Source organism: Theropithecus gelada, chromosome 16, assembly GCF_003255815.1.
Source record: "Theropithecus gelada isolate Dixy chromosome 16, Tgel_1.0, whole genome shotgun sequence".
NCBI classification, from domain to species: Eukaryota; Metazoa; Chordata; class Mammalia; order Primates; family Cercopithecidae; genus Theropithecus; species Theropithecus gelada.
The window spans coordinates 37,421,971-37,437,718 of NC_037684.1; the positions used below are offsets into that span (position 1 = coordinate 37,421,971).

General features: G+C 45.8%; 1 protein-coding gene across 5 annotated transcripts in view; it reads left to right on the forward strand.

Annotated features, from left to right (window-relative positions):
- The window catches only part of MAP3K3 (mitogen-activated protein kinase kinase kinase 3), a 74,562-nt gene that overhangs the window by 37,375 nt on the left and 21,439 nt on the right, over positions 1-15,748 (forward strand). For all 5 annotated transcript variants that reach the window (XM_025360957.1, XM_025360952.1, XM_025360956.1 and 2 more), the window contains one exon: positions 7,213-7,333. In XM_025360957.1, coding sequence (XP_025216742.1) covers positions 7,213-7,333 — 121 coding nt within the window. The remainder of the gene's footprint in view (positions 1-7,212; positions 7,334-15,748) is intronic.

Consider the following 15,748-nt stretch of genomic DNA (forward strand, 5'->3'; position numbering starts at 1 on the left):
TGTCAAGGATTTGAGACTGTTATGCTTTATAAACCCAACTCCCACAACTCCTTGCCTTTCCTTTAGGACACTTGTAGGAAACAAACTTTTCCTTTTGTTCAGTGGAAAAAGCCATGGGTTGGGAGCCTCTTATAATTTATCAGCTTCTGCTTTACCCAATGGCAGGTGGTCTGTGGGGTGTCAGAAATGGGGAATTATCACTTACGCACAGTTTCCTCTCCTGAAGGATTCCTGGAGGCCTGCATTTCACAAGAATGCTTGCAATCTGTATCTGTCTTCCAATTACTGATTCCTCTACCAGTTTTCTTCAGATGCATGTTTCTGAAGGTTTCTTGGCACCATTTCCTTTTCTTTATGTGGACAGCCAACATGGCAGCATAACTATGGGTGTAGTGACTAGGACAAAGTTTAGGTGGAATGCTGTGCATGCTGACCATTTCTTTTCTTTATTTTTGAGACAGAGTTTTGCTCTTGTTGCCCAGGCTGGAATGCAATGGTGTGATCTTAGCTCGCTGCAACCTCCGCCTCCTGGGTTCAAGTGATTCTCTTGCCTCAGCCTCTCAAGTAGCTGGGATTACAGGTGCCTGCCACCATGCCTGGCTAATTTTTGTAGTTTTAGTAGAGACAAGGTTTCACCATGTTGGTCAGACTGGTCTCAAATTCCTGACCTCAGGTGATCCACCCACCTCGGCCTCCCAAAGTGCTGGGATTACAGGCGTGAGCCACAGTGCCTGGCCATTTAAAAATTTTTTTGTAGAGATGGGGTCTCACTATGTTGCCCAGGCTGATCTGGAATTCCTGAGCTCAAATGATCCAACCACCTTAGACTTGCAAAGTGCTGGGATTACAAGTGTGAGGCACTACACCGAGCCTGTGATGAACATTTTTCTATGTTGTAATTATAATTTGTAAGGATGCGTGTTTCACTTGAGTGGATATACCATAATTTAATTAAATAACCATTTTTGCTACTGTTGGGATACTGAAACTGCTCCTGTTTTTTGCATTTATAAACATTACATTTGGCCGGGCGTGGTGGCTTACGCCTGTAATTCCAGCACTTTGGGAGGCCGAGGCGGGTGGATCATGAGGTCAGGAGATGGAGATCATCCTGGCTAACACGGTGAAACCCCGTCTCTACTAAAAACACAAAAATTAGCCAGGCATGGAGGCGGGCGCCTGTAGTCCCAGTTGCTGGGGAGGCTGAGGCAGGAGAATGGTGTGAACCCTGGAGGAGGAGCCGGCAGTGAGCCGAGATCACACCACTGCTCTCCAGCCTAGGTGACAGAGCGAGACTCCGTCTCAAAAACAAATAAAAAATAAAATAAAATAAATAAACATTTACTTTTAAGAGTAACAATGGTAATGTTGGTGATGAAATCTTTTCTCTAGAACTTCCTTACCTAGACTTTAGGTTTCTTAATAAATGCAAGAATCATGATCTAAAATTGCTGTGTGCTCAGGAATCCTCACCTCTAGAACAGTGCTTCTCTAACTATCTGTGGTGAAATACCAGTTTTGTTCTTTTCATTTCCAATCTGTCATGGACTTTTTTTTTTTTTTTTGAGATGGAGTCTCACTCTGTTGCCCAGGCTGGAGTGCAGTGGTGCGATCTCGGCTCACTGCAACCTCCGGCTCCCAGGTTCCAGTGATTCTCCTGCCTCAGCCTCCTGGGTAGCTGGGATTACAGGCACACGCCACCACACCTGGCTAATTTTTGTATTTTTAGTAGAGACAGGGTTTCACTATGTTGGCCAGGCTGGTCTCGAACTCCTGACCTTGTGATCTGCCTGCCTTGGCCTCCCAAAGTACCAGGATTACAGACATGAGCCACTGCGCCCGGCCGTACCAGTTCATTTTTTAAATACAAAAACGGAGAAGTGAAATGGAAAAATAAACTAGAGGTATATATAAGGCTACAGTTTTCATTAGTAGATTCAATAGACATAAAATCACTCTGCCACATTGCTCTAAAGTTTTTCAGAGGGCCCTCTCCATTTCTTTACTTACTTGGTGGAAGAGCAGGACGAGCAGTATACCACAGTGTAAGGACTGGCACCAGCCCAAAGATCATACCTTAAGTACACTGCTCCAGGATAAAATATTACCTGGTCTTCATCACCAGCGGCCCCAGAAGAGGGATCTTAGAATTATTGTAGTCCTTAGGAAACCTCACCCGGGTTCCTCCACAGTTGGAAAAAATTAGAAGCCAAGCAGAAAGTATAATATTGTCCATGAGGAGAACTTGTGAGTTGTTGTATCATTCTATTCCCCGCAGCTTCGAAGATAACTGAGCTAGAAAACGTCCAGAAGACAAAGTTTTCAAGGAGTTGGAGTCACTTTCATATATGAATAGTGTAAAAGTTTAGAACTCTTGGCTGGACACGGTGGCTCACGCCGGTAATCCCAGCACTTTGGGAGGCTGAGGTGGGTGGATCACTTGAGGTCAGGAATTTGATACTGGCCTGACCAACATGGTGAAACCCTGCCTGTACTAAAAATACGAAACTAGCTGAGCGTGGTGGCATATGCCTGCAATCCCAGCTACTCGGGAGACTGAGGCAGGAGAATTGCTTGAACCTGGGAGGCGGAGGTTGCAGTGAGCTGAGATTGTGCCATTGCACTCCAGCCTGGGCGATGAGCGAAACTCCGTCTCAAAAAAAAAAAAAGGTTTAGAACTCTTTAGTCAGGACAGACAGCCTAAGCATATATAATCAGAGTCTTTAATGCATTTAAGAGCATGGATAATGAAGACTCAGATTTATTCACCTAATCTCAATTTGGATGAACTTCTTGAGTGTTGAGCATTATCTTAGAACAAAAAAGAAATCATTTGTGTAACAAGTGATAAGCCAGGCTGGGTAACATAGCAAGACCCCCATATCTACACAAGTTTTAAAATCAGTCGTGGTGGCAAATGCCTGTAATTCCAGCTACCTGGGAGGCTGAGGCAGGAGGATCACTTGAGCCAAGGAATTCCAGGCTGCAATGAGCTATGATTGCACCACTGCACTCCAACCTGGATGATTGAGCAAAACCCTGTCTCAAAAAGAAAAAAGATGATATATGTGGCATCTATTATTCTGAAATTGTATAGCTTCAAAGCAGATTTTTAAAAGGGCTTTAATAAATTCATGGATGGCAAAGCTGTAAATTTAATTAAATCACCTCAGATGCTTTCACAGCTATCATAACTATCATGGTCTTTCATGCAAATATCTCTTGGTACCACCATTAAAACAGAGGACTGGACAGGATGCTCTTGGTGATCCAGTGTGCCATTTCTTATCTTACATTCCCATGTAACAAACTAAAGCAAGCTCTCTCCCCGCTTTACCTCCTCCCTGCATTGTTGAATCCACTTGCCAAATCTTTTATTGAGATAATTTGTGGGTAGGCTTTTTCCTATCTTCCAGTCACTGAAATCTTGATATACGTGGTTTCCTGGTAATTTTTCATATTGTTTGTGTTAGCCACAGCACACTTCTACCCAGAGTCCTTTAGTGAGGTTTTCATGGAATGGTCACTGTCTTCTATTTGTTGTCTTTAGAATGTTCTGCTAGCTACACAGTTCATACCTGTGGGCTCTCCTGTCACTCTATATATTCTCAGGCATAGTCCCACTAGCTACACAGTTCATACCTGTGGGCTCTCCTGTCACTCTATATATTCTCAGGCATAGTCCCACCTTCCTCCTTCCTCTCTTTCCCACTTCTGAGTCTTATTCAAGGTGTCCTAAACCCTTGCAGCAACCTTATTTTTATTTACTATACCATTCCCTTTGCCCCCTTAAATTGAGGTTTTCAAAATTTGGCTGAGTATTACAAAGTATCAGTGCTTGGACTCTTATGTCCAGAGGTTCTGTTGGTCTGAGGTGTCAAAAGCTCCACAGGCGGCTGGGCACAGTCGCTCTCCCCTATAATCCCAGTACCTTGGGAGGCCGAGGAGGGCGGATCACCTGAGGTCAGGAGTTCAAGACCAGCCTGACCAACATGGAGAAAACCCATCTCTACTAAAAATGCAAAAAATTAGCTGGGCGTGGTGGCACATGCCTGTAATCCCAGCTACAGGGAGGTTGAGGCAGGAAAATCACTTGAACCCGGGAGGCAGAGGTTGCGGTGAGCCGAGATGGTGCCATTGCACTCCTAGCCTGGGCAGCAAGGGTGAAACTACGTCTCAAAAAAAAAAAATTAGCCGGGCATGCATGGTGGTGCATGCCTGTAATCAGGAGGCTGGGGCAGGAGAATCATTTGAACCCGGGAGGCGGGTTCTGTCTCTAATAAAAATACAAAAAATTAGCCGGGCGTGGTGGCGGGCGCCTCTAGTCCCTGCTACTTGGGAGGCTGAGACAGGAGAATGGTGTGAACCTGGGAGGCAGAGCTTGCAGTGAGCCAGATCGCGCCACGGCACTCCAGCCTGGGTGACAGAGCAAGACTCCGTCTCAAAAAAAAAGCTCCTCAGGCAATTCTTGTGGGCAGCTAGGGTTGAGAACCATTACTTGCAATTGAGGCATGACTCACTTCTAAGACCTGGCTACTCGAAGTGTCGACCATGTAACAGCAGTGTCGGCATCACCTGGAACCTGGTTAGAAATGCAGGCTCTGAGCTCCACCCCAGACCTACCGAATCAGAATCTGCACTTTAACAAGATTGCAGGTGATTCATATGTACATTAACGTGTGAGAAGCTCTGCTTTGAGACCTTCACTGATTCTCTTCACCTGCTTTCTAACCTGTTGCCACAACCTCAAGCCTTTTATTTTACAAATCTGCTTGTGCTGGCCATTGAAATTCAGCTTTTAGATTTTTTATTTATTTTATTTTTACTTTCATTTTTTGAGACAGAGTCTTGCTCTGTTGCCTGGGCTGGAGTGCGGTGGCGCGATCTCGGCTCACTATAAGCTCTGCCTCCCAGGTTCACACCATTCTCCTGCCTCAGCCTCCCGAGTAGCTGGGACTACAGGCACCCGCCACCACGCCCAGCTAATTTTTTGTATTTTTATTAGAGACAGGGTTCCATTGTGCTAGCCAGGATGGTCTCCATCTCCTGACCTCATGATCCACCTGCCTCGGCCTTCCAAAGTGCTGGGATTTACAGGCATGAGCCACTCCCGGCCTAGCTTTTAAATTTTCTAATTGAGGGCCGGGCGCGGTGGCTCAAGCCTGTAATCCCAGCACTTTGGGAGGCCGAGACGGGCGAATCACGAGGTCAGGAGATCGAGACCATCCTGGCTAACATGGTGAAACCCTGTCTCTACTAAAAAATACAAAAAACTAGCCAGGCGAGGTGGCGGGCGCCTGTAGTCCCAGCTACTCGGGAGGCTGAGGCAGGAGAATGGTGTAAACCCGGGAGGCGGAGCTCGCAGTGAGCTGAGATCTGGCCACTGCACTCCAGCCTGGACGACAGAGCCAGACTTCGTCTCAAAAAAAAAAAAATTTTCTAATTGAGGGTTTAGATTGTATGTCCTTTGGTACACATTTCAAATTCACGTTGCTATGATTTATTGAATTCCCACTATGTGTAAGACCCTGCATTCAGGCAGGTGGCAGGGTGTTCATCATTCACCTCTTCTTTGAGTGCAAGGCTGTGGCCCTCCCTTGCCCTTCACTTGCCTGCCTCCCCAGTATGTGGCTTTGACTGTTGTTTCCTTTTTGACCCTTAGCAGAGAGCTATTGCACATTGGAGGCTTCAGCAAGAACATTCACTTCCCCTTGGTTCTGACTTCCCGTTAGAGCAAGGCAGTTTTTCAAGACAACCTGCATGTGATAAGTCTGGCAAGGGGACTACGGGAGGTTGCTTGGCAGCTGAACTCTCCCCTGAGAGCGGGAAACCTTTTTCCTGGAGGACAGGATATAGAGTTTGTTTAGATCAGACTTTTTTTGTTAGGGGGAGGTAGAGGAGATAGAGGAGCAAGTAGAAACTTTGAACCAACTTGTTTAAATCCTGAGCTCTCACCCCCGCTCTCACCAGTGCCCTGCTTATTTGTAATCACATCCTGACATCACTTGATTACCTCCAGGGTTTAGTTTTAAGCTTTCTCGGTGCAAAGGCCCCCCTTTGTTGCTTAGTTTTCTCTGTGGTGGCTGGACTGGGCCAGGTGGAAAGAGTGAGTGGGTGCTGGGAGGATTGCTGACCCTCGTCTCAGGCCCTTGACCTCTGTCTGGCAGAATGGTACTTATGATAGCTTTTCTCAATTGAACATGATCCTGAGATGATTTACATGTAAACCCTGGAATCTTCTTTTTTTTTTTTTTTTTTTGAGACGGAGTCTTGCTCTGTCGCCCAGGCTGGAGTGCAGTGGCCAGATCTCAGTTCACTGCAAGCTCCGCCTCCCGGGTTCACGCCATTCTCCTGCCTCAGCCTCCCGAGTAGCTGGGACTACAGGTGCCCGCCACCTTGCCTGGCTAATTTTTTGTGTTTTTTAGTAGAGACAGGGTTTCACTGTGTTAGCCAGCATGGTCTCGATCTCCTGACCTCGTGATCTGCCCATCTCGGCCTCCCAGAGTGCTGGGATTACAGGCTTGAGCCACTGCGCCTGGCCTCTGGAATCTTCTTAATGTTCAGGGAGTGATTATGGTTGGGAAAAAGAAGCATATTGAGCTACTTTTAAACATACATATATAAGCTGGGCATGGTAGCATGTACCTATAGTCTCAGCTAACCTGGAGGCTGAGGTGGGAGGATCCCTTGAGCCCAGGAGTTTTGAGTCCAGCCTGGGCAACATAGCAAGACTCTGTGTCAGTCAATCAACCAATAAGATTAAATACATATATAGCAACCAGAATTTTGTTGGGGAGGCAAGTTGCCATCATTCATTTTCTATTCTGACTCCCTCTTCTGCAGAAATAATTTTCTGCTACTCTTCCTAAACTCTCTGAAGAATTTTATGAGAGGGTATTTACAGCTCTCTTTTGTTTTGCAGATTATTACAGGAATGCCTGTTATTCCTCCATGTCTGGATCATCACCTGTTAAACTGGGGTGCTAGGTCTCAGCGCTCATATATCATTGAAGTTGTAAAACTACATTGAGCAAATAGTGGTTTGCGGAGACAAATAGAGGAGTCAGATTTGGGGGAAAGCTGGGTAACTCATGTATTAAAAGCATGAAGGTGGCTGAGCGTGCAGGGAGTCCTTAGGAAAAGGGTGAGAAGGCCTTGATAGGCCTGACTGTGTAAGGATTTAGCTTGGCCTTTTTTCCTCTTCTTTTACAGAACAGTTCCTCTCCCCACTGTGGGGTGTCCAGACAGGTGCGGATCAAGGCTTCCCAGTCTGCAGGGGATATAAATACTATCTACCAGCCCCCCGAACCCAGAAGCAGGCACCTCTCCGTCAGTGAGTATTTTACCCCTTTTTTCTCGCCCTCTATTTTATCTGCCCACATTTTAAAAAAGCAACAAGTATTTGTTAATTAAATAATCATCAAATATTTATTGACTATTACTCCTCGTGGAGTAATCCTCTATGCCTTTATTTAGAGAGGAAGGGCAAAGAAATAACTGGGATGGTATCCTGACTCTCAAGGAACTTAAAATATAGTGATGTAGTAGTGTGATTAAATTCCTTTTAAACATTCCTGAAAAAGTGATCGCCTCAGACATCTACTTGAAGACTTCCAGCTGTGTTTACACTCACTTTTGACCATTCTTGTGAAGAATAGAGACTTATAAAGTTAGGAGTCAGGTCTAAGTTTGAATTTTAACCTTAAACCTCTTGCTTATGATTCCCGAGAAGTCTTTTTTTTTTTTTTTTTTTTTTTTGAGACGGAGTCTCGCTCTGTCACCCAGGCTGGAGTACAGTGGCGCGATCTCCGCTCACTGCAAGCTCCGCCTCCCGGGTTCACGCCATTCTCCTGCCTCAGCCTCCCGAGTAGCTGGGACTACAGGCGCCGCCACCTCGCCCGGCCAATTTTTTTGTATTTTAAGTAGAGACGGGGTTTCACCGTGTTAGCCAGGATGGTCTCGATCTCCTGACCTCGTGATCCGCCCGTCTCGGCCTCCCAAAGTGCTGGGATTACAGGCTTGAGCCACCGCGCCCGGCTCCGAGAAGTCTTTATACTTCAGGGAAGATGCTGACCAATGAAACTTTTGAGAGAGTCAAGCTTAGTTGTCTGGGAAGGAAAGGAGACTGTTGACATAGTACAGTCATTTATCTGTATTTGTAGGAGATTGGTTCCAGGACTCCTGTGGATGCCAAGATCCGTGGATGCTCAAGTCCCTGAAATAAAATAGTGTAGTATTTGCATATAATTTACCCACATCCTCCCTTATAGTTTAAATCATCTCTGGTTATTTATAATACCTAATATGATGTAAATATTATGTAAATAGTTCTTATGCTAAATTTTTATTTGTATTTTTTTTGCTATTGTTATTTTTTTAATAATTTTCCACATATTCTCAGTCTATGGTTGGTTGAATCCACAGATGCAGAACCTGCAGCTATGGAGGGCCAACTGTGTATACAACCCTCTGCTAACTAGTCAGAAAGCTCTGTGGCTGCTACTAGTCCTTCCCAGGACAGGAATCTAAATCAGGCCTGTGAATTATTACTAGTTAATCCAGGATTCCTGTGGATCCCACTTTTGAGAGTCTGGGGAGAAAGCCCATTTCTTGAATTGTGAAACTTGTATCAAAAGGGAAATCTGGCCTTATCAAACATCGTGTTGAGCCTGCTGCCTTAATGTTGTGGAGACCCCTGCTGCTGCTAGAAAGCCAGCTTTGCCTTATCCATATAGGTAGGATTGCTTCAAATTGAACTGTCCTCTGAAAATCCTGAGCTGAGCTTGAGAGATCTAAGCACTGTTTCTGAGTTTGTCTATTTGCAATATGCCTTATGAGGGAGTTGCAGGAAAAATATGTTGCCGAGGTACTGACTTTGCCTTATTGAGTAACTTCTAGAATCCAGGCAAGTACTGGTACTAAGTATTGCCAGGCTGAAAGTCTGTATATGCATTTCAGATTTCTGTAGATAATTGGGGGATGTGTTGGTTGAGGAGGGAGAGCTAGTACCCTAGCAAGGAGAGCCTAGCCAGAGCATCTCTGGCCCTGGAATCTGGGTGCCTCAGAGCCTGGGAAGCTCTGCCAGTTTGGCCTCTTTTCCATAGTCCTTGTGGAGATTGAGGGGATGGAGGCGGGCAGCATGGTCCCTTGTAATCAGTAAGGATTGATGGGGCAGTAACTGGGTCTCCTGCCCCCAAGCAAGAACCTATGATATGTGCATGGAGACGGGCTAAATACTCAGCCACTGGACCCTTCCTCCATGTTATTGGGAGCTATATATAGACATTATTTTCCTGGCGAGAATGCTGAGGAACGAGATTTCTGTGAAGTAGTTCCTGTTTATCTGGAAAATGGGCAACACAGCCTCTTAGCATACCTAGATCCTTCCTTCATTCAGCAAAGCATTAAGTACCAGCCATTGGGCTGAGATGAATGCTGCAGCGAAGCATGTGGAAGAGCAAGGGTGGCTGGAGCAGATTCAGCCTGGGAGAGAAGGGCTTTCACAGAACAGGCAACACCAGAGCTTACACTCCAAGGAACATTTACTGAACATCAAGTAGAGATAGATATCTCAGGCATAGTAAGGAGCACCTGCCAGGCTGATCACAAAAGAACTTGGTGGGTTCCAAGAACCCCAGGGACTTTGGAGTGTGTGTGGGGTAAGGTAGATGTGGCAAGAGAATGGATGGAACCTGTGAGCCTTTCCATAGAGCCAAGAAATGGGAGAGATGATTTCTAACTGGAATGATCTGGAATATGCATTCTGAGGGGAGCTGTCCCAGCTGGACCTTGAAAGATTATGGAGGATTTCCATAGGGGACAACGGGAGAAAGGGCTTTTAAACTACGTCTGTGGAGAGCTCACTATACTTCAGGTCCAGGCTGGCTGATACATTTGGAGGAGGAGTAGAGAAGGCCAAGAAAAAGGATGCCTGGGTGTTTTCTAAGGGACTCTTAACTGCACTTAGGCTTTTTTGGTAGGCAGTGGGAAGCCACTGAAAATGTTTGCCCCTGATACCCATCACCATTATAATATTTATCATGTTGTCTTTTTTTTCTTCGAGACAGTCTCACTCTGTCACCCAGGCTGGAGTGCCTTGATGCCATCTTGGCTCACTGCAACCCCTGCTTCATGTGCTCAAGCAGTTCTGCCTCAGCCTATTACAGGTGTGCACCACCACTCCCAGCTAATTTTTGTGTTTTTAGTAGAGATGGAATTTCGCCATGTTTACCAGGCTGGTCTCAGACTCCTGACCTCAGATGATTGCCTGCCTTGGCCTCCAAAGTGCTGGGATTACAGGCGTGAGCCACCACACCCCAACTATCATGTTTTCTTATCTCTCTTCCATCATTCTACATTTTTGTTCATTCATTCAAAAGATAATTACTGGCTGGGTATGGTGGCTCATGCCTGTGATCCCAGCACTTTGGGAGGCCGAGATGGGTGGATTGCTTGAGCCTCAGGAGTTTGAGACTAGCTTGGGCAACATGGCAAAACCCCTTCTCTACAAAAAATACAAAAATTAGCCAACTGTGGTGGTGCGTGTTTGTAGTCCCAGGTACTTGGGTAGCTGAGGTGGGAGGATCACTTGAGCCTGGGAGGTAGAGGTTTCAGTGAGCCATGAATGTGCCATTGTACTCCAGCCTGGGCAACAGAGCGAGACCCTGTCTCCAAAAAAAAGTAATTACCAAAATATCTACTATGTGCCAGAAATATGGGAAGCAAAAAAGACACAGGCCCTGTCCCTGTGGCCTTTGCAATCCATGGAAAGACTGACATTTACTTGTTATGATGCCATTAATGTGTAATTACAAACTGTGACTGAAAGGTGTGTGGTGCTGCAAGTGGGCTATAACTAAGAAATGGGCTGGGTATGGTGGCTCACGCCTATAACCCCAGCACTTGGGGAGGCCAAGGTAGGTGGATTGCTTGAGGCCAGGAGTTTGAGACCAGCCTGGCCAACACAGTAAAACCCTGTCACTACTAAAAATGCAAAAATTAGCTGGGCGTGGTGGTGAGTGCCTCTACTCCTAGCTACTCAGGGGACTGAGGCAGGAGGATCACTTGAGCCTGGGAGATCGAGGCTGCAGTGAGTGGAGATTGCACACTGTACTCCAGCCTGGGTGACAGAGTGAGTGAAACTCTGTCTTTAAAAAAAAAAAAGAAAAAAAGAAAACAAAGAAAGAAATGGTGGACTATAACTAAGGGATGGGACCTGATCCTGATCTTGGGGCCAGGAATGCCTTAGGCATGAATGAGATTTGGGAGTTAGGCAAAAGGGATGCAAGGGAAGAGGGTTCCAGACAGGGGATGTTACAAGAGCAGAGGCCTGATGGCAAGAGGAAGTGTGGTATGTCTGAGAAATGGAAAGAAGTCTGGATAGCTGGAGAGCTGGGAGCAAGGGGAAGGGGAGAGCAGGATGAAGCTGGGGAGGGAGGCAGAGCCTTGTGGACCCTGATTAAGATTCTGATCATTGCATGGAAAGCAGTGAAAAGCTACTTTAGAGTTCTTAAGTGAAGAGGAGTGGGTGGTGTTACATGTTCATATTTGTATTTTGAAAAGATTGATCTGGCTGCAGTGTGGATAACAGATTGGAGGGGGCAAGAATGAATACCAGGGAACTGCATTAGGCTAGTGCAGTGGTCCAGGTAGAGAAAACTGGGGCTTGGAGTAGGCTGGTGAAGTAGAGAGAGGGAAGGAACAGGTGAACTTTTAGAGGTAAAACCGACAGAACATGGCGTTTTGTTTTGGTGGGTCTCAAAGTGTGTTCTGGGAATCCTGGGGTGTCCCTTGGGTCCTTTGACCCTGTGAGTTCAAAATTATTTTCTTTTTCTTTCTTTTTTTTTTTTTTTGAGACAGAGTCTCGCTCTGTCACCAGGCTGAAGTGCAGTGGTACAATCTCAGCTCACTGCAACCTTCACCTCCCAGGTTCAAGCGATTCTCTTGCCTCAGCCTCCCAAGTAGCTGGGACTACAGGCATGCGCCACCATGCCCAGCTAATTTTTGTATTTTTAGTAGAGATGGGGTTTCACCACATTGGCCAGGATGGTCTTGATCTCTTGACCTCATGATGCACATGCCTCAGCCTCCGAAAGTGCTGGGATTGCGGGCATGAGCCACCACGCCTGGCCCTCAAAATTATTTTCATAATCATGCTGAGACATGACAGTTATCTCACAAGTGTACAGTGGAGTTTTCCAGAGGTCATGTGCCTGAGGTGATGTCATCACTGTACTGGCTTAAGGGCATGTGTGCTTGTATATGATTGTATTCTTAACATTTATTTTTTCCTCCACTGGTTTCTCCTGAGAAAATGTTTTTAAAGTTTCTGAGTTTTAATTTCAAATACAGTAAATATCAGTTGATACATCCCACATAAATAAAAGCGAAGTGCCCTCAGTTTTAAGGTGCAAAGGGGTTCTAAGACCAAAAGGCTTAAGAATTACTATAGTATTGGATTGAATTTGCAGGTGTTTTCAGGAGGCTAAGGTGGGAGGATAGCTTGATTCCAGGAGTTTGAGCTCAGCCTAGGCAACATAGTGAGACCCAATCTCATTTAAAAAAAAAATGAGGCGGGGTGTGGTGGCTCACGTCTATAATCCCAGCACTTTGGGAGGCCGAGATGGGTGGATCACCTGAGGTTAGGACTTTGAAACCAGTCTGGCCAACATGGTGAAACCCCCTCTCTACAAAAAATACAAAAATTAGCTGGGCGTGGTGGCATGCGCCTGTAATCCCATCTACTAGGGAGGCTGAGGCAGGAGAATTGTTTGAACCCGGGAGGCAGAGGTTGCAGTGAGCTGAGATGGTACCATTGCACTCCAGCCTGGGCAACAAGAGCAAAACTCCATCTCAAAAAAAAAAAAAAAAAAGAGAGAGAAAGGAAGGAAGAAAAATAATTTGCAGATATTGAGAGAGAGGGAGGTAAATTACTGCTTTGTGGAGATGAATAAATGGCATCGCCTTTCACTAAGACAGGAATATTGAAAGAGAGTGTGGTTCCAGGTGATGGGAAGGGGCAGACTTAATGTTTTAGACATGTTGGTATTGAAGTGCCTCTGATATAGCCAACAGGAGATATCAGAGAGGCAGTTAGATATATGGGTCTCTAGCTCAGAGGGGAGAAAATCAGGGCTAGTGAAAAAATACTGGAAATTGTTATGTTGAAACCATGGGCCCAGGGGAGAGTGCCTAAGCAGAGACTATAGAATGAGAAGAAAAGAGGGTCCATGATTGAGCCTTCGGAACCCAACACTTAGTGGCCAGTTAGAAGAGGATGAGTCTGTGAAGGACAAAAAAAAGGAGTAACCAGAGAAGTAGGAAAGCAAATTAGGAGTGTGGGGAGAAGGCCTTACACAGAACCAGCCAGGTTGGTAAGGACAGACCAAGGGTAAGAGACAGAAACCTGTTCTTTTCATTCACAAATGTCTGAGTGCTTGCTGTGTGCTGGTACAGATAAGACTTTCTGGAAGGGAAACCGAGACAGGAGTCAAGGTCTAGCATGAGAGACTTGGAAAAGTCCTAGCAGTAGAAATGGGGTCAAAGAAGTCCTTGGTTAGTAAGCCTTAGCAATTCAGCCTTCCACCGGGTTCCTCTGCTGCCTCCTTCCCATCATCATTTACATACATGTAAATATTTAGTGATTGTGCAGCAAGCGGGCTACTCAGTTCACACTGCAGCATTTGCATTGATGGGGAAGCGCAGGGTAGCCCAATCAAATTCCAGACTTGTTTATTTATTTGAAATTCTTCCTTATTTTGGATTGAAAATCAGCTTTCTCTCACTTTACCTACTGATTCTAGTACTGCTCTCTTGAGCAGCAAATAAACACAGATAAAATCTTTCATATGACAGTTTTTCAAATATGTGAAGCCAGGTATCATGTTTACCATGTGTTTTTTCCATCATAATATGCACACCTTGAATTCCAGGTTTTTTTCAGGCCATTTAGTCTGTTAAACTAGTTCATGCTAAACAAACAAAACAGAAACAAACCAAAAAACCCCCTACTAAGTAATGAGTTAATCCAAAAGAGTTAATCTCCCTGTGGGGAGATCACCAGGCAGGCAGGTGGAATTTCCCTACCTGAAGATACCCTCTCTCATACCTTGGCCTATGGAAATTCTACCTACCTTTGAAGCTCAAGCAATATTTTTCCTTGATACACTGGGTAGTGCCCTTAAGCCATGTAACCAAGCCTCAACTAAAGGACTTGTCGGCGGGGTGCAGTGGCTCATGTCTATAATCCCAACACTTTGGGAGGCCAAGGCGGGCAAATCACCTGAGAACGGGAGTTCGAGACCAGCCTATGCAACATGGTGAAACCCTGTCTTTACTAAAAGTACAAAAATTAGCCAGGTATGATGGCAGGCGCCTGTAATTCCAGCTACTCGGGCCACTGAGGCAGGAGAATTGCTTGAACCTGGGAGGCAGAGGTTGCAGTGAGCCAAGATCGTGCCACTGCACTCTAGCCTGGATAGACTCTTGCTCTGTCTCAAAAAAAAATTAAAAAAATAAAAATTATCCAGGTGTGGTTGTGCGCATCTGTAATCCCAGCTACTTGGGAGGCTGAGGTGGGACAATCACTTGAACCTGGGAGGTGGAAGTTCCAGTGAGCTGAGATTGTGCCACTGCGCTACATACAGCTTGGGCAACAGAGTGAGACTCCGTCTCAAAAAAAAAAAAAAAAAAAGGACTTGTTCCTGCTGCATTCTGACTCCTGTATGGTCTAAGTTCATCTTGTTAAGTGCCTTTGCCTCAGTTCTCACTCTGTCTTTGTCCTTATCTTACCACTTGGTCCCATAGTGAGGCAAGCCATACTCCAACCCCTGAGTGGAGGCAATCAGGGTTTTTAGGAGTTTGGTAGTGAAATGGTGGGCCTGCCAGTTGCGGTGGTGCATGCCTGTAATCCCAGCACTTTGGGAGGCCAAGGTGGGTGGACTGCTTGAGCCCAGGAGTTCGAAACCAGCCTAGGCAACATGGCAGAACCCCATCTCTCTGTCACCCAGGCTGGAGTGCAGTGGTGCCATCATGGCTCACTGCAGCCTCAACCTCCAGTCCTCTTGCCTCAGCCTCTCAAATAGCTGGGACCACAGGCGCTTGCCACCACACCTGGCTAATTTTTTTGTAGAGATGAATTCTCATTATGTTGCCCAGCCTGGTCTCGAATTCCTGGTCTCAAGCGATCCTCCTACCTCAGCCTCCCAAAGTGCCGAGATTATAGGTATGAGCCATCATGCCCAGCCCAGGATGTTTTTAGGCTAGAGATATGAGGAAGTGTATGAAGGGAGGGATAAAGACAGCTGAAAAGAAGGGGTTAAAGGTGATGAAGAGGAGACCATGGGGGAGCTGACTCCTGCTCAAGGAGATGAATCAAGTCCAGGTAGACGGTTTATAATGCTTTCGCAAGGAAGAGAGGAGCCCTCTGCCTCTGAGAGACGAGGAGGGAAAATTCAGGCAGAGTACAAGAAAGAATGTTGAAAGGATGAGGGTGGCTTATAGCAACAGCTGGGCAGTAAAAAGAGAGCAGTATGCAGGACCAGCTTCCAGTCCTAGTACAGATTTGAAAGGGTAGAAACCAGGACTGCAGGGGTAGTGACCGTACACTTGAAAACAAAATGGTTAGCTTCTTTCATCTACAAAGGTTTTTTTCCCTCCTTGCTATAAGTTCTATGATGCTAGATGAGATCAGAAACTTTGATGGTGGTAGCGGCTCCAAAATAAAATGGGCATTTTGAAAGTTGAAACA